The sequence below is a fragment of the Ovis canadensis genome, chromosome 24, assembly GCF_042477335.2.
Source record: "Ovis canadensis isolate MfBH-ARS-UI-01 breed Bighorn chromosome 24, ARS-UI_OviCan_v2, whole genome shotgun sequence".
In the NCBI taxonomy this organism is placed as follows: Eukaryota; Metazoa; Chordata; class Mammalia; order Artiodactyla; family Bovidae; genus Ovis; species Ovis canadensis.
The window spans coordinates 17588556-17616551 of NC_091268.1; the positions used below are offsets into that span (position 1 = coordinate 17588556).

Here is a 27996-nt window from a genome sequence, read left to right on the forward strand (position 1 = left end):
CCCGGAGAAGCGGAGTTTGTCCGAAGAATGGAGCCCCGCGGTCCTGCTGCGCATGCTCGCGAGATACCCGCGAGTGCGCTCCTAGAGGCTGGCTCTCGGCGGGGCGGCTCGCGCTCCCTACGGCCAGCGGGGCGGAGCGCGCGACACGGGGCTCGTTCCCGAGAGGGCAGGTGGGGGCGGGGGGTGGACACCCGGGTTGCGGTGGCCGGAGGGGCCTGGGCCGCGAGGTCGACGCCGGTGGCTGCAGCGGCCCGAGGCCAGAGGACCCGCCGCGCGGCTCGGTCTCCGGAGAGCGAGGGCCCCGCTGTTGTCGCCGCCCGGCCGGTGCCCGGTGAGGACGGGCCCCAGCGGATCGGGGAGGGTCTCGGGTCCCTCGGCGTGGTTGCGCCCCCAGCCGGGCTCTCCCGGGGGTCCCCAGGGCTGCTGATGCTGGGGAATGGGGTGTCCTTGGACTCTACGTCCCTCCATCAGGCCGCCTCCTTGTCCTTCACCTGCGATTCGCAGCCTCCTTTCTCCTCCTCCCCTGCAACCCACCAGACCCCCCGGGACTGAGCCCCGACACCCCAAGTCAGGGAGCCCCACATGGGCTTGCCTTTCCTTGATCGTGTCCGCCCCACCCAGTACTGCCCCCGCCCTGGCATCCACCGGAGCCCCATCCTGACTTTGCAGCTCCGGAGGTCCAGTGACCTTGCACTTTTTGCTGCTGTTACAACTGCTTCTACTACTGAATATATAGATTGCCTGTTGGTGCTTTCAAACTTTTTAGACTCAACCTATAGTGAGAAATATTATCTGACATGCCTGTAAATGCCTATTACTGAGAGAGAAGTTTAAAGGGAGATTCTTACCCCAACCTCACATGACGCAGCCAGATCTACTCTACGTGCGTTCTAATTCTATCCTATCTTGTTCTAGTCTATTCTCTTCTTTCCATTTTTTTAAAAAAGACTATTGCTAACCCATTAAACTGATTTCAGGACCTAATGAGTCTGACCAGTTTGAAGCCCTTGCTTTAACCACCACAGGGGTCCAAAAGAGCCTGACACGACTGAGCACACACACACACACACACACACACACACACACACTCTTTCGCTTCCATTACCCCTTGTGTTTGGAGCATGCTGAACTCCAGTAACAGATAATCAATCACGTGTAAACTTCAGTTCCAAAGAAAGGGTATATTTTTTATCATTCTGACTTTAATGCTTTTCCAGGCCAAAATCATTTCTAGGACTTAGTTCAGTTCAGGCAGTTTTACCTTGTTCCTCTCCCAAAAGCTCCTAGATGGACTTGGGGAAGCTGGAGGCTAGATTGTGGACGGTTTATAATGGAGATGGACACCACTGTCATTGGAGAAGGAAATGATTCGAACTGAGCTTTAGGAAGTCAGTACTTCGTAGGGAGAATCTGGATGCTGGGCAGAAAGGCAGTTGAGATGGTGGGGGCACTTCCCTGGTGGCTGAATGGCTAAGACGACGCTGCTCCCAGTTCAGGGGGCCTGGGTTCCATCTCTCATTAGGGAACTAGATCCTGCATGCCACAACTGAGTTTCCAGACCCAGAACCTCGGGTCCTTGCAGCCAAATTTAAAAAAAAAAAAAAAAAGGCAGAATGTCCCCGGTAATCCAGAGGCTAAGACTGTGCTTCCAATGCAGGAGGCCAAGGTTTGATCCCTGGTCAGGGAACTAGGTGGTGAAAGAGTCTGCTTGCCGATGCAGGAGTCTCAGGCTCCATCCCTGGGTCAGGATGATCCCCTGCAGAAGGAAATGGCAGTATTCTTGCCTGGGAAATCCCGTGGACAGAGGAGCATGGCGGGCTACAGTCCGTGGGGTCACAAAAGAGTTGGGCACGACTGAGCACGCACCCCAGGGAACTAGACCCCCCACTCTCAACTAAGAGTCCACACACCGCAAGGAGAAGATCATCAGTGCTGGGATGACGACCAGAGAGCCCACGAACTGCAACCAAGACCTGGCCCCTCCAGACGCATGCAGAAATAGTGTTTTAAAAAGGGAGGTGGTGGGAGAGGAAGCCCCAAGGTGATGTGGGGTGGGAGGGCGTGGAAGATGGTGTGACCCAGTGTCCTGGGACGTGAGGACAAGTCAGGCCTGATACGGGAAGCGTGGAAACCGCCACGGTTGTGATCTACAGGGGTTAGGAGATTTGTGGCCAGGAGTCCGATTAGCTGAAATCTCCCTTTCTGTGCCCTCTGCCTCTAAACTGCTTTGGAGCAGTGGTCCTCCGGGGACATTCAGCAAACCTGGGTTATCAGGATTTGAGGGATGCAACTGGCATCTCCCAGGTGGTGGTGGTAAAGAACCACTGCCTGCCAATGCAGGAGACTCAAGAGATTCAGATTCGATCCCCGGGTTGGGAAGATCCCCTGGAGGAGGAAATGGCAAACCACCCCAGTATTCTCGCTTGCAAATTCCATGGACAGAGGAGCCTGGTGGCCTACAGTCCATGGGGTCACAAAGAGTTGGGCATGACTGAGCACATGGTGGCATCTCGCAGGCAGAGGCCAGCGATGCTGCTGAACATCCTTCATTCCACAGGATAGGCCCATGACAAAGAATTATCTGGTGCCAAAGGCCAGCCATCCTGAGGTTGAGGAGCCCTGCTTTGGAACAGAATCCTTAATCTTGGGGGGGATCACTGCTACCTTCCTCTCTCCCAGCATTAATGCCCGTGTGCACACTTGGAGACCACATACAGATCATGTGATCTGTATCACAGGATCTGTATCACAGGAGGGCCCGTGAGCCAATCAGTGTGCACGTCCTAGTGGGGCGCGGGCAGCTTTTAGAATCATCCAGGACATTTTTCAAATGTCAGGACCTCTGCACCTCCCCTTTCTATCATTCGGATCCCCTCCGGGGCCTGGACAGTGTTCTCCCTGTTCTTATGTGATATTTGTTGTTCAGTCATTCAGTCATGTCCGACTCTTTGTGACCCCCAAAGAGTGCAGCATGCCAGGCTTCCTGTCCTTCACCATCTCCTTGAGTTTGCTCAGACTCATGTCCATTGAGTCAGTGGTGCCATCCAACTGTCTCATCCTCTGTCACCCCCTTCTTTTATGTGATGACTCAGAGTTTATGGAAGAATTTCACGTACAGTATCTCATTCACCACTTTTCCTGTTTCCAGGTGAAATTAGTCCAGAGAAGTGATGGGATTTGCCCCTGGTCTCCCACCCAGCAAGCCAGCGCTGATGATGGGTGTTGGCGGACCGTGAAGGTGGTTCTTACTTGTCTATGAAGGTAATTCTCTTGCTCCTCCATCAGCAGCTGAGTGGGGATCTTAGGGCTTGGACCCACTGGTATTTGAAAACAGTTTGCATGTAATATTATGTGTCTCTTGGGTGTTGGGTTTACCAGAGCAGGCAAGCTGAGTATTGCACTCAAATTTGCTCTGTACTTGATGTGGGAGGGGAGGAAAAGAGCATCAGAGAGCGATTAACCGTAGACTGTGAGGTTCTTGCACTTTCCATTCACATCTGCCTGACTTAAAAATACTCCAGTCACTCTTTACTGAGTGAAAATAAAATATTATAAAACAAACACATTAGGGCCCAAGTATTTACCTCCAAACAGTGATCATCCAAAAAAAAGAAAGCAATTTAAATCCACTTAGAACAAATATACAAATGTAATGCAAATAGAAGTTTCATAAAATAATGCTTACTTTTATTACATGCAATGCAGGTTAGTTATTTCCTATGCGATTTTTTAAAGTGCTGACTGGGGACTTGTCTGGTGGTCCAGTGGCTAAGGTCAGGGGGCCCAGGTTCGATCTCTGGTCAGGGAACTAGGCCCCACGTGCTGCAGCTAAAGATCTCGCATGCCGCGGTGAAGACTAAAGATCCCAAGTGCCACAACTAAAACCTGGCACAGCCAAACAAAATAGTAACATAAATTTAAAAAACCAAATAAATAAAATTGCAGACTGGAGCCCACAGATTATAATACCAATGACCAGGGAGATTTGAAAAGCAGAGGCTTAAGACCAAAACAGAGGAAATAAAACTCTTTGATGTAGATATAAAATGAACGCGTATTCAAGCTTTTGCTTAACCCATTAATCCAGGAACCAGTAAGATCTTATAACCAGTTTGCAAGGGAATCCAAAGAAGATTCTAGAAGACTATAGGTCAGGAGTATTGACATGAACGCGTACATGGAGGAAAACCTGGAGAAATTGCTTACTTATCTGTAACGTACATGGTGAGAAAGCAAGAATGGGTCTACAGGCGAGAACTATTTCGCCTTGTTCTGTTGCCTGTGCAGAGTTATAAAAGCAGCTCAGAGACAACAAGAGGCTAGAATGGTGTAACCTGAAAGGCTGTGCTCCAGACAAGGCCCAGTTTTCCACTGATGCACAAATTTCCGCTACAGCCTCATAATTTCAACGAAAGGTCGTTTTTGCATGAAATGGAGGGGGTCCTGTCACACGGGGTGGGAGGGCTGATCATTTACACAGGTGTGGCGCATTTGTTAATTCACCTTGTAGGCCTTCTTGAGTTTGCTTTGCTGAAAGTCTCTGTAAGGAACCTCAGTTTGGACTTTTAAAAGTCTGGTATATGTTATCCCAAGGTACTGAAGCCATGCCCAACAAGCTTTCTCCCCCAGATTTCATCTGTACTACTTAAAAATTTGGGCATATTCCACTCGAGGTCCCCAAAATACTTTAAGGTGTCTGAGACCTGTTAGATTGTTATTAAAGGATCATTTTAACAAGAAGGAATCATGAGTCTCCCATCGGTGTGAAAATAAACAAACATTAACGATTCTGTTTAACACACTAATGAAAGAACCTGTACGTTGTGACAGATGAAATAACATGTGAGAAACACTTCACGTGATGTCCTGCACAAAGGAAACGTCAGATCCTTCTCAGGGTGGCCACGGATCTTCCGGCCACCGAACCTCAAGGACATCTACTCCAGTTCAGTTCAGTTCAGTCGCTCAGTCGTGTCCGACTCTTTGCAACCCCATGAATCCCAGCACGCCAGGCCTCTCTGTCCATCACCAACTCCCAGAGTTAACTCAGACTCACGTCCATCGAGTCCGTGATGCCATCCAGCCATCTCATCCTCGGTCGTCCCCTTCTCCTCCTGCCCCCAATCCCTCCTAGCATCAGAGTCTTTTCCAATGAGTCAGCTCTTTGCATGAGGTGGCCAAAGTACTGCAGTTTCAGCTTTAGCATCATTCCTTCCAAAGAAATCCCAGGGCTGATTTCCTTCAGAATGGACTGGTTGGATCTCCTTGCAGTCCAAGGGACTCTCAATAGTCTTCTCCAACACCACAGTTCAAAAGCATCAATTCTTTGGCACTCAGCCTTCTTCACAGTCCAACTCTCACATCCATACATGACCACGGGAAAAACCATAGCCTTGACTAGACGGACCTTAGTTGGCAAAGTAATGTCTCTGCTTTTGAATATGCTATCTAGGTTGGTCATAACTTTTCTTCCAAGGAGTAAGCATCTTTTAATTTCATGGCTGCAGTCACCATCTGCAGTGATTTTGGAGCCCCCCAAAATAAAGTCTGACACTGTTTCCACTGTTTCTCCATCTATTTCCCATAAAGTGATGGGACCGGATGCCATGATCTTAGTTTTCTGAATGTTGAGCTTTAAGCCAACTTTTTCACTCTCCTCTTTCACTTTCATCAAGAGGCTTTTTAGCTCCTCTTCACTTTCTGCCATAAGGGTGGTGTCATCTGCATATCTGAGGTTATTGAGATTTCTCCCGGCAATCTTGATTCCAGCTTGTACTTCTTCCAGCCCAGCGTTTCTCATGATGTACTCTGCATATTTAAGTTAAATAAGCAGGGTGACAATATACAGCCTTGATGTACTCCTTTTCCTGTTTGGAACCAGTCTGTTGTTCCATGTCCAGTTCTAACTGTTGCTTCCTGACCTGCATACAGATTTCTCAAGAGGCAGGTTAGGTGGTCTGGTATTCCCATCTCTTTCAGAATTTTCCACAGTTTATTGTGATCCACACAGTCAAAGGCTTTGGCATAGTCAATAAAGCAGAAATAGATGTTTTTCTGAAACTCTCTTGGTTTTTCGATGATCCAGCGGATGTTGGCAATTTGATCTCTGGTTCCTCTGCCTTTTCTAAAACCAGCTTGAACATTAGGAAGTTCACAGTTCACGTATTGCTGAAGCCTGGCTTGGAGAATTTTGAGTATGTAAAATTTTGAACGTCTAGTCCAGTGTTTCACAAAGCTGAGTCCGTGATCCACCAGGACCAGAGCCTCAAGGGGTACTTGTTAAAACTCCAGATTCTTGAATTTGATTCTAGATTCACTCTCACATATTGGATGGGAAATCTAGGCATCTGAATTTTTTTTTTTAAAGCAGTGAAAGGTTTATTGCAGGGCCAAGCAAGGAGAAGGAAATGACCACCCACTCCACTATTCTTGCTTGGAGAATTCCATGGACAGAGGAGCCTAGCGGGCTACAGTCCATGGGGTCACAAAGAGTCAGACATGACTGAACGACTAACATTACATAAACAAGGAGAATGGATGGCTCATGGTCAGAAACCACCCCCAACCTCTTGATGACTTTCAGGGGAAGTCTCTATAGGCAAAATTTGGGGTGGAGGCTGCAGGGTGCGTGACTTTCTTCTAATTGGCTGGTGGAGAGGTAACCAGGCAGAGCTCCAGGAATCTCCACCCCCAAGCATCTGCATTTTTATCAAGTGCTCCGATAAAAAGTAAATTTAAAGTATCAAACACCCCAAGTATTACATACACAAATAATTGACATACAAGCTTTGTGAAAACTGAACGTAACGTCACTATATGGGTGCACCCTTTCTGCGCTGTTTTTTAAACCCCGCTCTTCGGCAGGGTTTCTCAGCCTCAACCTTGCTGCTGTTTTAGGCCAGATCCTTCCTCCTGGGGGTGGTGGGGGCTTCCCGAGATCTGAGCTGCATCCTCAGCCCCCACCCACGGAGGCCAGGAGCCTGTCCTGCACCCTACTTGTGACAGCTAGAAATGTCTCCTGACCTTGCCACGTGTTACCTGGAGGGCAGAGCACCCTGACTGAGGACCACCGGCCTTAACCCTACTCCGTCGTCGATACCTGTCAATACCTATGGGTCAGAATCCTCAACTTAAAAAGAACCGTTTTTAACTAATTTTAGGAGTATAAGCCCAGAAAACAGACACAGGAGGTTCGCACGCTGGCTGTGCTTTAGCAGCTCAGCTTCCCTGATCACAGAAACCTAAAAGTGAGCCTCAGTTTCCTCCTCTGTGAGTGAAAGAAAGTGAAAGTGAAAGTCACTCAGTCATGTCTGACTCTGTGACCCCCATGGACTGTAGCCCACCAGGCTCCTCTGTCCATGGGATTCTCCAGGCGAGAATCCTGGAGTGGGTAGCCGTTCCCTTCTCCAGGGGATCACTCCCAGCCCAGGTCTACCACATTGCAGGCAGATTCTTTCCTGCCTGAGCCACCAGTGAATGAAAGAACAGCAGGCCTAATGGAGGCAGGTATTTGGGAGATAAAATGAAATAACCTATGCAGAGCCCTCACCTAGCCCCAGGCACCTCAATGGCATTTGGCGACTATGAGGCATGTAACCACAGTCCGTCGGATTCCTGAAGGACGTATGGTCGGAACCCACCTGGGAAAACAGAAAGCACTGTAAGGTTTCACTGGGAGTTGCGTCGCTCTCCCTGCTGGTGAAAGCTGAGAAGCTAAACCGGAAATGGCTTAGCAGCAGTGCAGCAGCTGGAGGTGGGGGCACTGAGCAGACAGCGCTGGGGCAGCCAGGCCAGGCAGGTCACTTCTCCCCGAAGCTCCTTGCTCCCCGCCCCACTCTCCAGACCCCCACGGTGGCTCCTGGTGGCCAGATCAGCTGGAAGCCACAGTGTGTTAGATGCTCAGTCTTGTCTGACTCTCTGTGACCCCATGGACTGTAGCCAGGCAGAAATATTGGAGTGGGTTGCCATTCCCTTCTCCAAGCCACAGTACTAAACCATAAAATAGATGGTATGTAGGGCCAATCAGTACAGCTCTGAAGACGTGGCTGTCACTAGCCATGTGGTCCTGGGCCACTCGCTTCAGGCCCGAGCCTGTTTCCCCAGAAGCAGAGGGGGCAATGGTGCAGAGAGACCCGTGATGTCATAGGATGTTTGTTCTTGGCTCAGGTCCCAGCTTGAGGACCAGCCTTGTGGCTCTGGGTTGGAATGGCCCCTTGGTAACCCCTGCTCTCCTCCACCCTCCTCCCTTCTCTCTTCTTGTTCCACCCAGAAGGCCTGTGGCTCACTTATTTTCTCTGTCAACTTCCACTGTGTCTATAGGTTTGACACTTAGTTTTCAAAATCCTTTTATTTTGAGTTAATATTAGACTCTTTAAAAAAAAATGCAAAAAAAAAATAAATAAATAAAGAATTCCCCTGTGCTCATCACCCAGTCTCCCTGAATATCAGTGTCTTACCAAACATGCGGTGATCGAGTCCGGGAAATCCACACTGGTCCCATACCATTCACCTGAACTCTCGACCTTATGCTCGTTTCACCAGCTTGGCCCCTAACGTCCTTTGTCCTCAAATCCCGTTTTGCGTCTCGTTCTTGTGTCTCCTCCAGTGACAGGCCCTCAGTCTTTCTTTCTCCGTGATGACCTTGACCCTGTGACACGTCCTGGTCAGTCGTTTAGAATGTCCCTCCAAGTGACTTGTCTGGGGACGCTCATTCGGGGCAGGAACATCACCAGAGATGACGCTGTGTGACTCGTCAAGGAGGTCATGGTGCTGGTGTGTCTTATTACCAATGAAGCTGGCCTTGAGCACTTAAAGGCTGTGTCTGCGCGATTTCTCCACTGTCGAGTCATTATCTCCCCCTTTGTGCTTAATACATGTCTTGGGGGAAGTCTTTGAGGCTCTGCAAAGGCCCACAGCGGAGACCACAGGATTCTTGATTTTCACTTGTTTCTCTGCCCCATGATCTCTATTCCTCTTTGTCTTCTTTTATGACCCATCTTACAGAGGAATGGAATCCCTGCTTTTCCTGAGAGATATGGAGTTAAAGAAAACAATTACCAAGCAAGGAGGTGCAGCTTATCTTTAAAGTGTGTGATATTTCCCCACTGTAAAGAGCTCACGCACATTGTAAACAAAGTTGAGAAAACAGAAGAAATTTAATGGAAAAAAATTAATCGCTTTTCTTACTAGTTTTAACGTTGTGAGGTATTTCCTCCTAGTGATAGTTTTTTTTTTAAGTCACAGATACATAAATTAGTCAATAAACAACAAATGTGACCAGACTTGAGATGAGCCAGAAGAAATGAAGTGTACTGAGGTCTAGAGGCAGTGTCACCATCCAAGGAGTATTTTGGTCTTTTTTTAAAACAACAACAACAGCTTAGAAATTGTAATCTTTGCTGAATTTGTTCACTGGATTTCACTTTCTACCTAATATATTTTGTAAATACAAACTTTTTGGGGGAAGTCTTCCTGAATTATTTGTCCAACGTGGAAAAACTCCCAAATTCTAGTTCTATAACACTGTGTGCACGCTAAGTCCCTTCAGTTGCGTCTGACCCTTTTCGACGCCATGGATCGTAGCCTGCCAGGCTCCTCTGTCCTTGGGATTCTCTAGGCAAGAATACTGGAGTGGGTTGCCATGCCCTTCTCCAGGGGGTCTTCCCCACCCAGGAATTTAACCGGTATCTCTTCATGTCTGTCTCCTGCATATTGGCAGGTGGGTTCTTTATCACTGGCGCCCCCTGTGGTACATCTAATTCTACCAAGGATGCTGTACTTTCAAGGAGCAACATCACCCTCTTGTGGCTCTATTTTGGTATTGCGCTGAGGACTTGGATTTGTGTTCATGTTCGGGGCCTGGTTATACAACATAATACTTTGGTCCTTTAGGAGAGATCCATCTGGTCTGCAGGTGGGGGCCTCCCACTCTATAAAGAGGAAGAAAACAACAAACATGTTGAACACATGTATGTGCAACAGAAAGTTAAACGTATATTAAAGACACTAATACAAGAATAGAAACAAGTGCATTTGAGTGGCAGAATTGAAGATAATTTATCAGTGTCACATTCTCAACATTTAAAAGTGTTTTCAATAAAGTTTTTACAATATGATATTAACAACTTACAAAATATCTTAATATATAGTCCATGCCCACTTTTGTGAAGAAATCAAGCCCAAGAGTGGGAAGCCTGTTTATGGTGAAGACTGTTTTTTATCCAAGTGACCCTGGGGACTCGAGTCATACCTATAATGATTTGTTTTTTGGCCGCACTGCTTGGCTTTCAGGCTCTTAGTTCCAAGACCAGGGACTGAACCTGAATCCATGACCGTGAAAGCACAGAGTCCTGGTCGAGGGAATTCTCTATAAGGATTTTTTTTAAACAGCTTTATTGAGATATGGTTTGCATAGCACACAGTTTCCCCATCTAAAGTGTAGAATTCAGTGTTTTTAGTGTATTCACAGTCAACCTTATAACATTTTCATTCCCCCAAGAAGAAACCCTTAGCATCACTCCTGAATCTCCCCCTCCTTCCTGTCCGACCCCCATCAACCACAAATCTAATTTCCATCCCTAGTAGACATCTCATGCAAATGGGTTCATACCACGTGCTAACTTTAGTGTCTGGGATCCTTCGCAGAGCATACTGTCTTCGAGGCTCACACACATGGTAACATGTATCAGAACCTCATTCCTTTTGTTCTGTTGTCTAGTTGCTCAGTCGTGTCTGACTCTTCTGCGACCCCAGGGACTCTAGCCCATGAGGCTTCTCTGTCCATGGGGTTTTCCAGGCAAGGTGGGTTGCCATTTCCTTCTCCAGGGGATCTTCCCAACCCAGGGATTGAACCTGTGTCTTCTGCTTGGCAGGTGGATTTTTTTTTTTTTTTTTTTTACCACTGAGCCACAGGCAAGCCCTCATTCATTTTTAAGGCTGAATAAATTCCATTGCATGGATAGACCACATACAGGCCAGACCAGGTGTTTGGGAGAGAAGCATGGATTTTGGATTAACCCAGCAGGTGCCGATCCTGCACTCAGGCCAAAGAGGAAGATGGTGGTCTGAAGAGTCAGGGGGCAGGTGCTAGATGGCGTGGCAGAGAAGGAAGGGGTGTGAACTGTTCCAAAAAGTCTAACTGTTGAGGGAAGGAGGGGTTTTGTGAGCTTCTGTTTTAGGATTTAGGAGACATGAGAAGCTTAGGCATCTTTGATTCAAAGGACATGAGTTTGAGCAAAATCTGGGAGATGATGAAGGATAGAGAAGCCTGGTGTGCTGCAGTCCACGGGGTCACAAAGAGTCGGACACGACTGAACAACAACGAGAAGCTTAGGCCTGAGAACTCTAAATGCAGAGACCCAGAGGAGGCAGAGAGGCTTGGGGACCAGGGAAAGCAGATCATTCAGATGGAGAAAGGGCCCTGGTGTGGGGGTACCAAGGGAACTGGACTGGACACTTCGTCCTCCAAATCAGGATAAAATTTGTATGCTCTCTTTATCCAGACAGTGATGAGTCATTAGAGCTTAAGAAGCATTCCTCCTCAATGGATGAACTGTGAAAGAGAGATTGTAGAATTCAGAATCACGGAGGAATAACTTTCATCAGAAATGTGCATTGTGTGGAGAACCTCATTCATCAGTATGAGAGATGGAGCGTTACTATGTATAGTTTGCCATAGTTGTGGGGTTTTTAAAATAATCTTATTTGCATGTGTGGTAAAATAAACATAACAAAAACTTACTACTTTAGCCACTTTTAAGTGACAGTGCAGTGTCACTTAGTTGTTCGGCCACATAGTTGTTCAGTCATCACCACCGCCCATCTCCAGAAATTTTTCATCTTCCCAAACTGAAACAGTCCCCGTGAGTGCATGCGCAGTCGTGTCCGACTATGACATAGCCCACCAGGCTCCTCTGTCCATGGGATTCTCTGGGCAAGGACGCTGGAGTGGGTTGTCGAACCCATATCTCCTCTCCCGTGTCTCCTGCACTGCAGGCGGGTTCTTTACCAGGGATGCCCAAAATGGTCCCCATTAAACACCAAGTCCCGAGTCCTCCTCCCCACCAGCCCCTGTCAACTACTGTTGGACTTTCTGTCTCTATGAATTTGACTAGCTACATCATGTAAGTGGAATCATAGAGCATTTGTCCTTTTGTGTTTGGTTTATTTCATATTACAGATGCTTAAAATGCACAATTCTCATTTGATATCCTTTATACTTAATATTTTGTTCCTCTCACTGAGTTACCAGTCTTTCAAATGTGAGCATCTGAGGGATTTAAAATTTGTGTTGTTGGATGACACTTAGAGTTCAAGAGTTCAAAAGCACTTTGATATTGGATATTCCATATCCATTAGTATTATTCCATCTATCAAAAAGTCAAAACTGACTATGTTCAGTTGCTTGCCAAGAGTATCAGTTACTACTGCATAACAAATGAGCCCTGATCTTACTGGCTTAAACTAACTGTAGTCTATTATTGATCAGGGTTCCATGGGGTGCCTGGGCCACTTTTCCCTGGCTCTTTCTTGTGGTTACACACAACTGAAGGGTCACTGAACTTGACAGTGGAAATGGTCTCCCTCCAGACCTGGCAGTGCCTCCATCCCCTGTGTGTAGCCCCTCATATAGCTTCCTTCCCTGGCAGTCTCAGGGCCCCTGTCTCAGAGGGTGACCCCCCACAGCAAGCTCCTGCCATGCTCTATTGGCTACAGCAAGTGACCAGTCCAGGCTGGAGACCAGTTCAGGTTCAAGACCACATTGCAGAGGGGCCTGCATACTTTATGGGAGGATTTGTGGTCATTAAACAGTCTACACTTTAAGGCCCTTTAGTGGCTGAGAATGGGAACCCTCAATCAAATCTAAATTGCAGCCTGTTGCAAGGACCCAAGCCTTTCCACAGCCTGTGGTCAGTCACAGTTGGAGGTCTTTTGTTGCACTGGAATTTGTTCCATATCCTTTGAGGTACATGCACAGGGCTTAGTCGCTCAGTCATGTACCATTCTTTGCAACCCCAAGGCCTGCAGCCTGCCAGCCTCCTTTTGTCCATGGGGATTCTCCAGGCAAGAATACTGGAGTGGGCATATTTTAAGCTTTGTAATCAAAAGCTTCAGTTGAGAGAATTACACTGCCTCGGGGTGCCCATGACTGTGGGTGAAGTTCCACCGGAATGTGGGGGTTCTGTGTCGGAAGGCTTTGGCCTCTGATCGCATGAGACTGAGGTCAGGGTCCTTGCTGCCTCCACTGCGGACCGAGCGCAGGGTCCCATAGGAATGTGCGTGCTGGGTGGGCAATGACCGCAACATTTTGGCGGCCTGAGCTGTCTGAACGGCCTGTGGAAGGGAGGGCTGGCTCCCTGCGGCCTTTCGCCGTGTCGTGGGAAGGACGCGGGGTAGATACCGCGTTCCTCAGCCCCTCAACCCCCGCCGCTCAAGCCGCGGAGGCGGGCTCCCGGCGGACGGACGTGCGCCGGGGCCAATCAGCGCGCGGGGACGGGGCGGTAAAGGGGGCGGGGCTGCTTTCGGAAGCCTTTCCCTCCAGAGCTGCCGCGCGCGCGGAGGCGCCGCCGCTGCCCCGCCTCGGCCATCGCACGTGCCCCCGGGTCCCCAGGGCCGCCGCGCCCGCCTGAGGGGCGGGGTGGGCCGCACAGGGGGCGCGGGGGTTGGAGGATGACACTAGAGGAAGGATCTGGCCGGGGACTCCGTCAGGCGTCCCCTTACCAGTTTCCTAGGTTCCTTGAGTCCCCGCCCGTCAGGACAGGCCTTTGCTCCTGCCCTCCATGGCCTTGGCTCTGCCTCCTCGGGGACTCAGGAGCGCCGCGCGTGGTCTGATAGACCTTGGGGAGCTGCATGTGGGCCCCAGACCAGGAAACGCCACGCGGCAGGAATGGGGGACCCGGGGTGACAGCTCACAGATGGGGAAGCCGAAAGGTTGAGGTCCGATTCTGGGCTGTTACTGAGAGGTGGGAAAGGGCCTGACATACATCCCACCCAATCCTCCAAGAAGATAAAGCAGTCACTAACGCCCCCATACCGATGCCCCAGGGACCAGGTCTCCAGGCCAGCCCTGCCAGCCATCCTTTCTGTTTCTCCAGACCAGCAGCCAGGGAACCCTCAGTGACCACGGCTCCTCTGGACACCTCCACAGCCTTGTCCCCACTCAGCTGGGGCAGCACCAGCACCAGCTCAGACAGAAGTCGCTGCCCTCGTGGGGCCCTGGCATCCCCTAGCCCTGGGGGCCCCGGGCCTCTGGCCTGGGATAGGGACTGGATCTATTTGTGAATCCAGAGGCCAGCCTCCCAGGGCCAGGCTCCCCTCTGGGGCCTGCAGAGTGCCCTGGGGGCCCAGCCCCCGCTCCTGGTGACACAGACAGAGTGTCGGGGTGAAGGGCAGCGGGCCTTCTGGGAGGGTCGGTGACCTGAGCTCACATCCCCCAAGTGCTTTTCCCCGACACCCGTTGCTCAGGGAGACCGGCTCCCGTCATCCTGGACCAGGTAGCCCAGGCGCAGTGCGGGGCGGGCCCTGGGCCAGCTCGACCGGACCCGCAGCTATGCTCCATGGCCGTGTGCCTCCGTGGTCTCATCTGTAACCTGGGGCGATGAGAACAACTTCCATAACGTGGAGTGAAGGTTAAATGGGACAAACCCGTGGAAGCACTCGACCCTGAGCTCAGCACCTGTGGGCCTGGATTCCTAGTAACTCACAGCTGTCAGTACCTTGGTCACCCCAGAAACCCCTGGAGAGCCCTGTTTCTGGCACATTTTACAGTTGGGGAGTGAGGTTTGGCTGGGGGAGGTGATGGTCCCAAGGCTGCCAAGACAGCAGACATGCCGGCCCAGGTTTTCCAGCTCCATTCAGGTCCTTCCCCAAGGTGGGAGTGGGCGTGGGGGGCACAGGGCAGCCCCACCTGCCCTATCCTCCAGCCCAGATTCCTCTTGAACCCTGGCCCAAGGGCCCCTCCACTGATGGGATTTTTTTTCCCATGTGAGATCTTAGTTCCCCAACCAGGGATCGAACGTATGTCTCCTGCATTAGAAGCCCAGAGTCTTATCCACCGGACTGCCAGGGATGTCCCTGCTGATGGGATTTTGTCTCCTCCCTTAGGACAGAGCCCCTGGACTGCCAGGTTCCTTGCAGGGAGGTGGAGGACAAATCCTACTAAGACCTGAGCGTGGCCTGGCGGCCCGGCCGCCTATCCCAAAATGCCCCTGCCTGAGCCCAGCGAGCAGGAGGGCGAGAGCGTGAAGGCAGGCCAGGAGCCCTCCCCTGAGCCCCCTGAGCCAGGCACAGATGTCGTCCTCGAAGCCCCCGTGAAGCCCATGGAGTTCTCTGAACTGGTCCTCCTGGCGGCCTCCACTGAGAGCGGCGATGGAGTGGACACCCAGCCTGAAGAAGTGCACTGCGTCCTCACCCTGGAGATGGCTGACCCCGATACCCTGGCCGGCACTCCCCAGATCCTGCCAGTAGAGGAACAGTGTGCGGTGGTCCAGCCAAGGCCCCAGACCCAGGCACTGAAACCCAGCAAGCCAAACATCGGTGAGTTCCAAGCCAGCTGCCCTCGACCAGCCACTTTGTGGCCCTGCGTGCTCAGACTTGGGCTTTTCCGGCAGGGTGACCTTGGCCATCCCTTCCCTGCTCTGAGCAGGGCCTCCCTGACCCTGTCGCAGGCTGGTGCGGCGAGGGCAGGAAAGTGTCCCTGGGCGCCCCAGCCCGTGTTCCCGTCCACACCCCTGGCTGCAAGCCTTGCTCCAGGTCAGCTGACCTGCCCCCCGCCTTGTCTTCTGCAGTCACCCAGCCCCTGGAGTTCCTGAGGACCCCGTTTGGGGGCCGCCTGCTGGTGCTGGAGTCCTTCCTGTACAAGCAGGAGAAGGCCGTGGGGGACAAGGTGTACTGGAAGTGCCGCGAGCACACTGAGCTGGGCTGTCGGGGCCGGGCCATCACCCGCGGCCCGCGGGCCACGATCATGCGGGGACACTGCCACCCGCCCGACGAGGAGGGCCTGGAGGCCCGGCGCCAGAGACAGAAGCGGCCCGGCCCGGCCCTGCCCGAGGGCTTGGCGGGTTCCCAGGGCCCTGGCAGTGGGGTGGAGGAGCCCCTGGAGGGGGCGGGCCCATGGCTGTGCCCTGTGGAGCCAGAGCCGACCCCAGGCCCAGTGCTGAGCTACCTGGCCCCCGAGGAGGACGAGGGGCTCCGAGCCCTGGCGCTGCTGAGATTGCCCCCGAAGAAACGCTCGACGCTGGGGAGCAGTAAGTGCCCCCCACCCTGGCCTTACCCTTGAGCAGGCGGGAACCATGCCCCTCTCCTCTGCCCAAAGACACACCCGGGTCCTTTGTGGCTTCTTAACACACTCAAAGTCAAAAAACGATTTTAAAAATATAAAGGTGTCCCAATAATCATTAAGCCCGTGGGGGTAGAAGCAGTGCTCATGGACTGGGCGGCCCAGGTCCTCCTGGAGCTTCCTGAGGCACAAACCGGAGGTTTGTGGGCCCCACAGAGTGCTGGCAACCTTTGAAGTTTGGGGAGGTGGGCCTAGTGGGAGACGTGAGCTTCGTGGCCCGGGTTCAAGGTCCGGCCCCACCTCACGCGCCTGGGCAGCCTTAGTGAAGTTCTTCAGGTTCACAAGATGGGCTGTGGCCTCTCTGTAAGGGGCCTGGGCACTGATGGGTGGGAAATGCCAGCCCTAGTCCAGCGTGTGCTGTCGCTGAGTCACTGCTAGATGGAGTCTTTGCAGAGGTTTTCATTCTTCATCTGTTTGTTGGCTTTCGTTTTGTTTTTGCAGAGGTTTTATTAGCAGTCACTGGGAGGTGGGCTTGGTCCCTGAGGCCGTAGGCCTCCTAACCTGCGAAGCATTGAAGAGTTCAGGGATTTAAGGGGCTGGGCGCAGGGTGTGTGCCTCTCATGTGTGTCTTCTGGTCCCATTTTATTTTATGGAGTGTGCCTGTGTTGCTCAAAAACTACATCCAATTTTCAAACAAACCCTAAGCAGACGTATGGCATGTCAGAGCTGGCTCGGCCCTCCCCACCAGCCCCGCCCCGAGACCACCCGCACTGGCCACCAGTTGAGGGGCATGGCCTCTGGCTCGCTGGGCAGGTGGTCCGCGGGGGCACATGGGCAGCGGGCACAGCGGGCACATCAGGAGAGGGGCATGGCCTCTGGCTCGCTGGGCAGGTGGTCCATGGGGGCACACCTGGAGCCCCCGCGGCCGGTGCCCACCCAGCCCCCCACCCCGCTTCCTCCCCCAGGAGGGCCCCCGCCCCTGGAGTTCCTGCGGACCTGCTATGGGGGCAGCTTCCTGGTGCACCAGTCCTTCCTGTACAAGCGGGAGAAGGCCGTGGGGGACAAGGTGTACTGGACGTGCCGCGACCACACGCAGCACGGCTGCCGCAGCCGCGCCATCACCCAGGGCCGGCGGGTGACGGTGATGCGGGGCCACTGCCACGCGCCCGACCTGGAAGGCCTGAAGGCCCGGCGGCAGCAGGAGCGGGCCATGGCGGCGGTTCGGGCCCAGCCGGGCGGCCCCGGGGGCCCAGAGGACAAGCCGCTCCAAGGCGTGGATAGCCTGCTCTACCACAGAGGGCCCGGGCCCCTGACTCTCACCAGGCCCCGGCCCAGGAAGCGCCCGATGGCCAACGACGAGGACCTCCCGGCTGAGCCCCAGGGCGAGGAGGACAAGGACGAGGACCCGGGTGAGTCCACACCTGCTGGACCGGACCTCCCTCCAGTCTTGCTCCCCAAGGTCCCAGGAGGCGTGGGGCAGGGCAACACCAGGCCCAACCTGGCCCCCGGCCCCCCCAGCTCCTGTCCCAGGTTCCCCCCACTCACCCATGCTCCCATCTCTCCTCAGGAGGCCCCGAGTTCCTGAGGACCCCTCTGGGGGGCAGCTTCCTGGTGTACGAGTCCTTCCTCTACCGGCGGGAGAAGGCGGCCGGGGAGAAGGTGTACTGGACGTGCCGGGACCAGGCCCGCATGGGCTGCCGCAGCCGTGCCATCACCCAGGGCCGGCGGGTGACGGTGATGCGAGGGCACTGCCACCCGCCCGACCTGGGGGGCCTGGAGGCGCTGCGGCAGCGGGAGAAACGCCCTGGCACAGCCCAGCAAGGAAGCCCAGGTTGGTTAGACAGATGGGGTGGGGGTGGGGGCAGCCTCAGTGGACAGGCAGGAGACCCAGACTGCCCACTGTGCCCTCTTGACCTCCAGCAAGCATCTTCCCGTCCTTACTGGAGACTTCTGGAAGGTTGCAGCTCCCTCCTGGCTCCTCCCCTCCCTGTCCTCCCCACGGCCGCCCCCTCCCCCCCACCTCATCCCCTTCTTCTCCCTCCTGCCCAGACCAGCCCGGAACCTCTGCACACCAGATCAACCTGGGCTCCCTTTGCTCCTTCTCATCTTTTCCTTTCTTGTTTCGCACGTATAGCATTTATGGCGGTGGTGGTGGTTTAGTCGCCAAGTCGTGTCTGACTCCTGCAACCCCATGGACTGTAGCCCGCCAGCCTCCTCTGTCCATGGGATTCTCCAGGCAAGGATACTGGAGTAGATTGCCATTTCCTTCTCCAGGGGATCTTTCCGATCTGGGAATCAAACCTGGGTCTTCTGCATTGTAGGCAGATTCTTTACCAGCTGAGCTACAAGGGAAAACTACAATAGGATTTATAGAGGAAGCTGATTACACAGGGCGGCTTGTCATTTTTCCAGGGGAGGTGGCTGACACTGCGAAAAGTAACAAGCATTGAGGGCTGAAGGTGGCACAGTCCTGTGATTGCTTCGCTCTCCCCCAGAACCTGCCATTGTCCCTCAGGGCTGCTCAATGAGGGTCTTGGGCCCTCCTCCACCTTCGACGGCCCCACAGGGCCTGTGTCTGACCCTTGTGAGGCCGCAGTAACTCGCATATTAACGTCTTGCCAAGAGCAGCCCTGGCCTGGCCCTCTGCTCGCTGGGGCTCTCTGCTCAGGTCCATCCATGACTCCACCTGCCTCTCCTCTGGGCTTCCCAATCCCAGACTTTTCTGAGTCGCCTTTAGAGCCTGGCTGGCCCTAAAATTCTCTCAAACTCGAGACCTCTGATTCCTTCTTTTTTCTTCCCGACTCCTTTTGTCCCATTTCCTTGTAACTTCTGTGTATCTGGAGATGGTCTCACCCCTTGCTGTCCTCACCCTCAACTCCCATCCTAAGTAAACCGCTCAGCTCCTTTGTTCTTTCCCTCTTCTCTGAAGCCTGCCTCCTTCCACCGTTTCAGCTGGTCTTTTATCCCCTCGTTGCCTGCTGACCTCTGACCAGCAGTTCCCCCCGCGCTGCCCCCTCCTCTCAACGCAGCTGCTGTACTTTTGTTCTATAAACCGTCCCGGCCGAGTGGGACCAGGCTGTTTGTGGCTCCTTCTCGGTGGCCGTCTGGTCTCTGTGCTCGGGACTGATCCTACCCATGTGGAGGGGTCTTTGCTTGAAGGTGTAAGGTCGTGTCTCTGCCCCTGGGGTGCGTTGCTGTGCTGGGGGCACTCGGGGCCATTTCAGGCCAGAAACTCGTGTCCTTCACTCATAGAAATTTCCTCATGTTCCATGACATTCAACTCCCCATTTTTCATACACTTCTTTGATTTTGCTTTCCAGTTCTTCAATTTACTTTCTAACTTTCACTCTCGTATTTGAGTTCCTTTTTGACCCATCATCCCAGAGCACAAAGCCCACCCCACCCCCACCCAGGCCCTGGCAGCGGCCTTGTTGTCTCTGCGTGCCTTTTCTCTGTGGGTTTCTTTGGTCCCTGCCTTTTAGGGTAAAGCTTGCCTCTCTTTCCCTTTTTTTTTTTTTTTTTGTCAACAGGTGAAGTTTTCCAAGCAGGTATATGCCATTCACTTCCATTTTCTGTCGATCACACAGTTGTATAAAGCAGCACAAACTGAAGGAGAATGATTTCTTTTTGCGGCGGGGTGGGGGGGAGGGCATGCTACACAGCTTGCAGGATCTTAGTTCCCCGACCAGGAATTGAACCCCTGCCCCCAGCAGTGAAAGTGAGGAGTCCTAAGCACTGGACCTCCAGGGAATTCCTGGTAATGATTGTTGTATACACTTTAAATTGATTTACATGGTCTCATATGAGATACTTGGTGTAAGAATCTTGACTTTTTGATTGTGGAAGACATGAGAATCTTTGATCATGTGTCCAGTGGTTCTTGGCTGTCTGCCAGGTTGAAGGTGAGACCCACACGCTTTGTATATGGGCACCAACCTGGTGATGGGAGAGACCCCAGACCTAAGCGCCCAGCCTGGCTGCAGGCTCCAGGGACTCGGGCAGGGAAACAGGGTGGGCTGCAGACTTCCTCCTCCTCTCCCCACACCCCACACTCTTGCTCCCCAAGACGGGCACCTGTCTCATTGCCCTTCAGGCATGCAGCGTGCCCTGGGCTCAGCTGCTGGACTCTGCCTGTTCTGAGAGTGGCCCCCGCAGGCTGGGCGAGCCCTTGCTTTGCTAGCTCTGACCAGGTGCCCCCTCTGCCCAGCGTCTAACCTGCGTCAGCATCTCTGCCCTCTCCTCCCCTCCCCTCCTTGCATCTCCAGTTTGTGCCCTGTGCCTTTTTCGTTTTCATTGAGTGCAGAGAGAGCAGAAGCATGCCCCCCATCCCATACCTCCCCTCCAGCCATGCACCACCCCCGCTGACGGCTGCCACCCGCCCCGCCCCCCCCCCGCTCCTGACAGACCCCCAACCCCCTCCCCTGCGTGGTTCCCATGTCTGGACGGCAGGAAAGGAGTTCTCGAGTCAGAACCTCCTGGGTCCCCCTCTCAACACCTTGGAACAGCAGCCCACCCTCCCTGCCTCCCTCCCCTGAAGCCATCCCATCTCTCCCCAGGAGGCCCTGAGTTCCTGAGGACCCCTCTGGGCGGCAGCTTCCTGGTGTACGAGTCCTTCCTCTACCGGCGGGAGAAGGCGGCCGGGGAGAAGGTGTACTGGACGTGCCGGGACCAGGCCCGCATGGGCTGCCGCAGCCGTGCCATCACCCAGGGCCCGCGGGTCATGGTGATGCGCAGACACTGCCACCCGCCCGACTTGGGGGGCCTGGAGGCGCTGCGGCAGCGGGACCAGCTCCCCACCCCGGCCCAGAGGGAAGGCTCAGGTGCTGGCGAGGGAGGCCGGCAGGGGCTGGGCCTGGTCTCCCTGGGGACAGCCCAGGGCGCGGACTGGAGGGAGCCTGGTGGGACAGTCCTCCTGTGGCCCAGGTGGGGTGGGTTTGTCCCCCTGGGTGGTGAGCTCCCGGGGGGAGAGGCCCCACACTCCCGCGCTGGTCCTGGTGGGGCTGGGGTCTCAGGGGAAGACCCCCTCGGACGCCTGGAGAAGGGCAGGAGTGATACCAGGAGCTGCGGGAAGTGCTCCCAGACCTGGGGGACCCTCTGTCTGCCCTCTCCCCAGCCCCGCCTTCCAGCCACCCCAACCCCAACATGTCATGAGCTTTCCGTTCAGAGTCTTAAAATATCTCCTGAGGGAGAATTTGACTAGTCACCAGCTGGCCGAGGGGCGGGTGGCCCCAGAGCGGGGAGGCCCCTGGTGCACTGTCCAGACCAACCTCGGGCCTGCCAGAGTGTTCCAGTCCAGCCCCTGCCCTGGGGCGCCTGCCAGCCGGTGTGGAGGTCGAGCTGGGTCAGCAGGGGCCTGCGGGAAAACTCAGGGTTTGGGTGGCCGCAGGCCCAGCCTCCCCAGTAGCCCCAAGGGCCTCAGACAGGCAGACAGCCCGCACCCCGAGGTGACAGGGCCAAGGCGGCCTGAGCTTCAGTCCCTAGGCCCCTGTGGCGCAGGCTGGGGTGGGGGCAGGGGTCCCCACTTTTTTGGCTGGAGCTCTGCGCCCTGCTTCCGGGGCCCTGCCCAGGCGCCCCACTCACACGACATGTTCCTTCCAGAAGCCCCCCAGCCCCTGGAGTTCCTGAGGACTTCCCTCGGAGGCCGGTTCCTGGTGTACGAGTCCTTCCTCTACAGGAAGGAGAAGGCGGCCGGGGAGAAGGTGTACTGGATGTGCCGGGACCAGGCCCGAAAGGGCTGCCGCAGCCGCGCCATCACCCAGGGCCCGTGGGTGACGGTGATGCGAGGGCACTGCCACCCGCCCGACCTGGCGGGCCTGGAGGCGCTGCGGCGGCGGGAGCAGCTCCCCGGCCCGGCCCAGCAGGAGGACCCAGGTACAGACAGGGCCGGGGACAAGACGCTCTGCCAGGCTGAGGCTCAGACACCCCAGGGGCCGACCCGGTCTGGAGAGCTTTGTTCCCTGGGCTTCCTGCCTTTTTAGAGTCTCCTACCCTACCTCCCACTGGCTCCTTCTCCTGGATCGAGAAACACACCGAAGTCTGTCCCATCCCTTTTTTTGGCAGGGTGGGGCTGTGAGGCCTGTGGGATCTTCATTCCCCCATCAGGGACCTGAACCCACGCCCCCTGCACTGGAAGCACAGTCTTAACCTCTGGACCACCAGTTGTTCAGTTGCTTAGTTGTGTCTGACTCTTTGCAACCCCATGGACTGCAGCACATCAGGCCTCCCTGTCCATCACCAACTCCCGGAGCTTACTCAAACTCATGTCCATTGAGTCGGTGATGCCATCCAACCATCTCATCTTCTGTCATCCCCTTCTCCTCCTGCCTTCAATCTTTCCCAGCATCAGGCTCTTTTCCAATGAGTCAGGTCTTTGCCTCAGGTGGCCAAAGTATTGGAGCTTCAGGTTCAGCATCAGTCCTTCCAATGAATATTCAGGGTTGGACCACCAGGAAAGTCCCTAAAACTGTCCCATTATTAAAAACAACTTCCCTGGGAATTCCTGGGCAGTCCAGTCATCGGGACTCCAGCTTCTCACTGCCTGGGTTCAATCCCTGGTTGGGAAGCTAAGATCCCTCAAGTCACACGGTGCAGCCAAACAAACAGGCAAACACTCCCATTCTAACTGCCAGTTTCTTTCCTCTCTTTTACGCTAAGAGGTCTTCATTTTTTACAGATGGTAGTATCTTTTGAAAGCCTGTTTAAAAAATACAGACTGCTCTAGAAGAATGTACTCACGAGTACACACACACAAGCATGAACACACGCACGCACACACATAGTTTTGCAAATAATTAACCATGTTGAGCTGAACTTGGTTTCTCTTCAAATAAACAGAATGTAAACCCAGTCTTTAGAAAGTGTCTCATATTAATTCATGGAAATAGGAAGGGCCACATCTTATACATGAATGAATCCAAGTTGTATAAAACGACCAAAGGAAACTTGATTTCTGCTTTAAAATTTTTCTTTTCCATGAGAAAGCCAGTTTGACTTAACCAAGGAGGCACTGTGACTCTCCTATGGCAGGATGAAGGGTGTGGCCTCTTCGAGATCCAGTTGCCTTCCAGTCTTTTTGGTGACAGGGTGAAGCCTGGCTCACAATCTCCAATAGCTTATTTTACCTGGCATAGGTAGTTTGGGGCTTCTTTGGTGGCTCACCTGGCAAAGAACTGGCCTGCCAATGCAGGAGACACAAGAGTTCAATCCCTGAGTCGGGAAAATGCCCTGGAGAAGAAAATGGCAACCCATTCCAGTTTTCTTGCCTGGAGAATTCCATAGACAGAGGAGCCTGGTGGGCTACAGTCCATGGGGTCAGGTCGCAAAGAGTTGGACACGACTGAAGCAACTTGGCACACATGCACTCAGTTTGGGGCATCAGAAAACCAGAATTCCCAATGACTTCCCCAGTCAGAGTCATTCTGCTTGGTTTTCTTCACCCTTAAGGCCTTGAGGTCATTGTTCCAAGGGGTGTGCCTTTGCCTCTGGCAACTTCAACAAGAGAAGAAGTGTTAATCCATGTTTTCAATGTTTTTCCCTCAGAAAAGGTAAAACTTCTGCCTGAAGTTCAACTGTGCTTCGAGAGGTGTGCTCCTGAATGCCAGCAGAGTTTTGGGTAACTATATTGATTATCTAATGCTGCATCACAGATTACCCCAAAGACTCAAGACTAAGAACAGCAAATACTCACTGCCTTTCACAGCGTCCATGGGTTGAGGTTTCACGAGGGGCCAGTTGGGATAGTTCTGGCTCCAGGTCTCTCATGAGATTGAAGGGAAGGTGTCCATGTGGGTCAAGCTTTCAGCCATCTGAAAGCTTGAGGAAGGGGGCTGGAGTAGATGTTTCCAAATGATCTGTTCGCTCACAGGGCTGTGGGCTGGAGGCCCACACCATGTAGACCTTTCCTTAGGGCTGCTCTAGTATCCTCAAACAGGACAGCTATTTTCCCCCAAAGTAAGTGATCCGAGGAAGGGAGTATATTATAAAGCAGAGATATCACTTTGCTGACAAAGGTCCATGTAGTCAGAGCTATGGTTTTTCTGGTAGTCATGTACGGATGTAAGAGTTGGACCATAAAGAAGGCTGAGCGCCAAAGAACTGATGCTATCGAACTATGGTGCTGGAGAAGACTCTTGAGAATCCCTTGGACTGCAGGGAGATCAAACCAGTCAATCCTAAAGGAAATCAACCCTGAATACTCATTGGAGGGACTGATGCTGTAGCTGAAACTCCAATAATTTGGCCGCCAGTGCGAAGAGCCGACTTATTGGAAGAGATCCTGATGCGGGGAAAGATTGAAGGCAGGAGAAGGGAGCAACAGAGGATGAGGTGGTTGGATGACATCATTGACTCAATGCACTTGAGTTTGAGCAAGCTCTAGGAGTTGGTGATGGACAGGGAGGCCTGGCATGCTGCAGTCCGGAAAAGAGGTTGAAAAGAGTCGGACACGACTGAGCAACTGAACAACAAGTGAGGGAGCAGAGCAATAAGGAGGCCACCACCTACAGCAGAATTCACATTCTTCTCAAGCACACGTGGGACATTCCCGAGGATGGACCATTTGTAGGCCATCAGACAAGACCCTGCGAATGTAAAAGGACTGAAATCATAGAGTACATTGTATGACCACAGTGGAGTGACATTAGAAGTCAATAACAAAAGTTTGGGAAACTCATAAATACATGAAAGTTAAACAACATATTTGTAAATATATCCAGTGACTCAAAGAAAATGACAAGGGAAATTAGAAAATACTTTGAGAGACTTCCCTGGTGGTCTTAGTGGTTAAGACTTCATGTTCCAGTGCAGGGGACCTGGTTTGATCCCTGGTCAGGGAACTAGATCCCAATTCATCCTGTAAGGCTGGCAGTAGCCTGGCACCAAAACCAAGCAAAGACACACAAGAAAGAAGACTAGAGAACAATATCTCTTAGGAATACAGATACAAAAATTCTCAGCAAAATACCACAAACTGAATCCAGCAATGTGAAAAGGATCCTACACCACGACCAAATGGGAATTATGCCAGGAATCCGAAATTGCTTCCCCGTCTGTAAGTCAATATCATACAAGCTTGTATACAGAAGAGACTTAACACAGGAGGCCGGCAACTCCTGTCCTTAGAACATCCTGTTTGTAAGGCTGACCCTGAGCTTCCAGGGTCCAGATCAGGATGCTTCCAGGGCTTGACTGATACTGTCCCTAAATGATGACAGTTGCTCACTCTTAACTGTTTGTACAAAGAATGTGATTTTTGCTGAACACTTGCTTTTCTTCATGGGCTTCCCTGGTGGCTCAGACAATAAAGAATCCGCCTGTAATGCAAGAGACCTGGGTTCAATCCCTGGGTTGGGAAGATCCCCTGGAAGAAGGCATGGCAACCCTCCAGTATTCTTGCCTGGAGTATCCCATAGACAGAGGAGCCTGGCGGGCTGTAGTTGTAGCCTACCAGGCTCCTCTGTCCATGGGGTTGCAAAGAACTGGACACGACTGAACGACTAAGCACTGCTTTTTTTCTGAGATTCTGGAATATCAGTGACTGTAGGTACCCTCTGCTTAAAACAAGATATAGTTTATTCATACAATGAAATGTTGCTGCTGCTGCTGGCAAGTCACTTCAGTTGTGTCCGACTCTGTGCGACCCCACAGACAGCAGCCCACCAGGCTCCCCTGTCCCTGGGATTGTCCAGGCAAGAACAATGGAGTGGGTTGCCATTTCCTTCTCCAATGAAAGTGAAAAGTGAAAGTGGAGTCGCTCAGTCGTGTCTGACTCTGTGCAACCCCATAGACGGCAGCCCACCAGGCTCCCCGTCCCTGGGATTGTCCAGGCAAGAACACTGGAGTGGGTTGCCATTTCCTTCTCCAATGAAAGTGAAAAGTGAAAGGGAAGTCGCTCAGTCGTGTCTGACTCTTGGCCACCCCATGGACTGCAGCCTTCCAGGCTCCTCCATCCATGGGATTTCCCAGGCAAGAGTACTGGAGTGGGCTGCCACTGCCTTCTCCGACAATGGAAAGTTATTTGGCCATAAAAAGGAGTGATGCTGACACACGCTACAACACGGATGGATTTCAGAAACGTCATGAGAAGTGAAAGAGGCCAGACACACAAAAGACCACAACTTGTGTGATTCCATCTCTGTGAAATGTCCAGAATGGGCAAATCTATGGAGACAGAAAGTAGATTAAAGTTTGCCTAGGGTGAGGAACGTTGAGGGTGCAGTTAAAGGGCATGGGGTTTCTCTTTTGTTGTTGTTTTCTTGGCCATGCCTCTTGGCAGGCGATATCTTAGTTTCCCCCCAACCAGGGATTGAACCCCAGGCTGTGGCTGGGGAAGCACCAAGTCTTACCCACTGGACTGCCAAGGAGTTCCCAATCCCGTGTTTTCAAGGCACCAGTGTGATGTATGTGTATAAAAATGACCTGGTTGATGGTGATCTCTAGGGGGAAGGGAATATAGGAATCCTTAACTGTCCCTTTTTTTTTTTTTTTTTGCATTTTATTTATGTTAGGTCATTTTTTATTTTATTATCCTTAACTCTCTTCATTATCTCCTTCCGCTATGTTTGGATTTGCATGACGCGTGTGTTTCTGTGTCCTCAGGAAGGTGGAAAGTACACAGCTTGACAGTGAGTCCCAGTGAGGCCAGCCTCCAGCCTGACAGCAGAGGAACCAACCCAACCTAACGTGTCACCAGTGTCAAGGATGCTCCAGGTCCTCGCAGGACCCTGGCACTTCCCACCCAGTTAGATTTTGCTCGACAAAGCCTCTCTTTCATTCTCCAAAGCATCCACGGGCTTCACATTTCCTCCAGAGGCCTCCCAGGAAGAATGCTTGATGGTGTCTCCCTGCTGGCAGAGAAGAGCCGGGAGCTGGTGGCCTGCAGCAGTGCGTGATGTGGGGTGATGTGGCGGGCAGGGGGACCCCTGTGGGGGCCTCGAAAAGCTCAGAGAAGGGAAGCGTCATTCACAAGGACACCTCCCCCCGCCCCAGCCTGCCGAGCTGCAAACACCCAGCCATCCTGAGAGCCCGCTGCTTTGCCAAGGACTTTCCTGTCAGGTGTCCCACTTGAGCTCCATAAAGTGGAAAGTCGTCGTGGCAGCCACGCCAAGATGAAGACAGGCGAGTTTGGGGAAGCTCCTGCCTCTTTGGGCTGAGCTGCCCCACGTGGTGTTTGCCGGGCAGGTGCCGGGCGGGCCTCCGCGCTCCGTGGGCACCTACTGCCAGGGTGTGGCCATCCCGTAGCAGAGCAGGCAGAAACCAGGGGACTCTTACACCATCTGTCGGAGTTTCCTTTGCTTTTCTCCACCTTTAATCAAGCATGGTGTCGACGATGCCCAGGGCAGGTGATGTGGGCCCGTGGGAGCCTGAGCTGGGCAGACTGTCCTGGGTCGCCCAGGTTTGCTTGATGCCGGAGGAGAGGCAGACCCAGATGACGGGGGTGGGGGCATCCCCTTCTCCTGTCTTCTGGCACAGCCGGGAGCAACAGGCTGATGTCCCCCACCAACCCAAGGCTGCAGCTTGCTAAGGGAGCCGCGTCCCGCCAGCGGCTCCTTGCCCCCATCCTGTGATGGCCGGGGGCTCCCCCTCTCCCGCCTAGCTGGCCGTGCAGCCTGCTGTCTGGCTACAGGGCAGTGACAGCTCGGACGCTCCCCGCTGTCCCTCTGCCTCCACACTTCCCGCAATAAACCTGATTTTATACCTCGCCACGTAAAGCTGCTGTGTGT

General features: G+C 53.1%; 1 protein-coding gene across 1 annotated transcript; it reads left to right on the plus strand.

Moving 5' to 3' along the window:
• Window positions 1-11: 11 nt before the first annotated feature.
• On the plus strand, window positions 12-27984 carry FLYWCH1 (FLYWCH-type zinc finger 1). Its single transcript, XM_069570568.1, has 10 exons — window positions 12-331; window positions 3149-3261; window positions 15103-15534; window positions 15786-16244; window positions 17242-17685; window positions 17844-18107; window positions 20833-21096; window positions 21875-22147; window positions 23816-23888; window positions 26873-27984. The coding sequence occupies exons 3-10, from the start codon at window positions 15201-15203 to the stop codon at window positions 26910-26912; spliced, it is 2151 nt and encodes a 716-aa protein (XP_069426669.1). The 5' UTR covers window positions 12-331; window positions 3149-3261; window positions 15103-15200; the 3' UTR covers window positions 26913-27984.
• Window positions 27985-27996: the final 12 nt, after the last annotated feature.

What these genes read in the sequence shown, in the direction of transcription:
- FLYWCH1 (XM_069570568.1), top strand. Translation starts at nt 15,201, where the DNA reads ATGCCCCTGCCTGAGCCCAGCGAGCAGGAGGGCGAGAGCGTGAAGGCA. An exon ending in ACCCAGCAAGCCAAACATCG is followed by an intron (nt 15,535 to 15,785) that starts GTGAGTTCCAAG and finishes TGTCTTCTGCAG; the next exon opens with TCACCCAGCCCCTGGAGTTC. An exon ending in GGACAAGGACGAGGACCCGG is followed by an intron (nt 17,686 to 17,843) that starts GTGAGTCCACAC and finishes ATCTCTCCTCAG; the next exon opens with GAGGCCCCGAGTTCCTGAGG.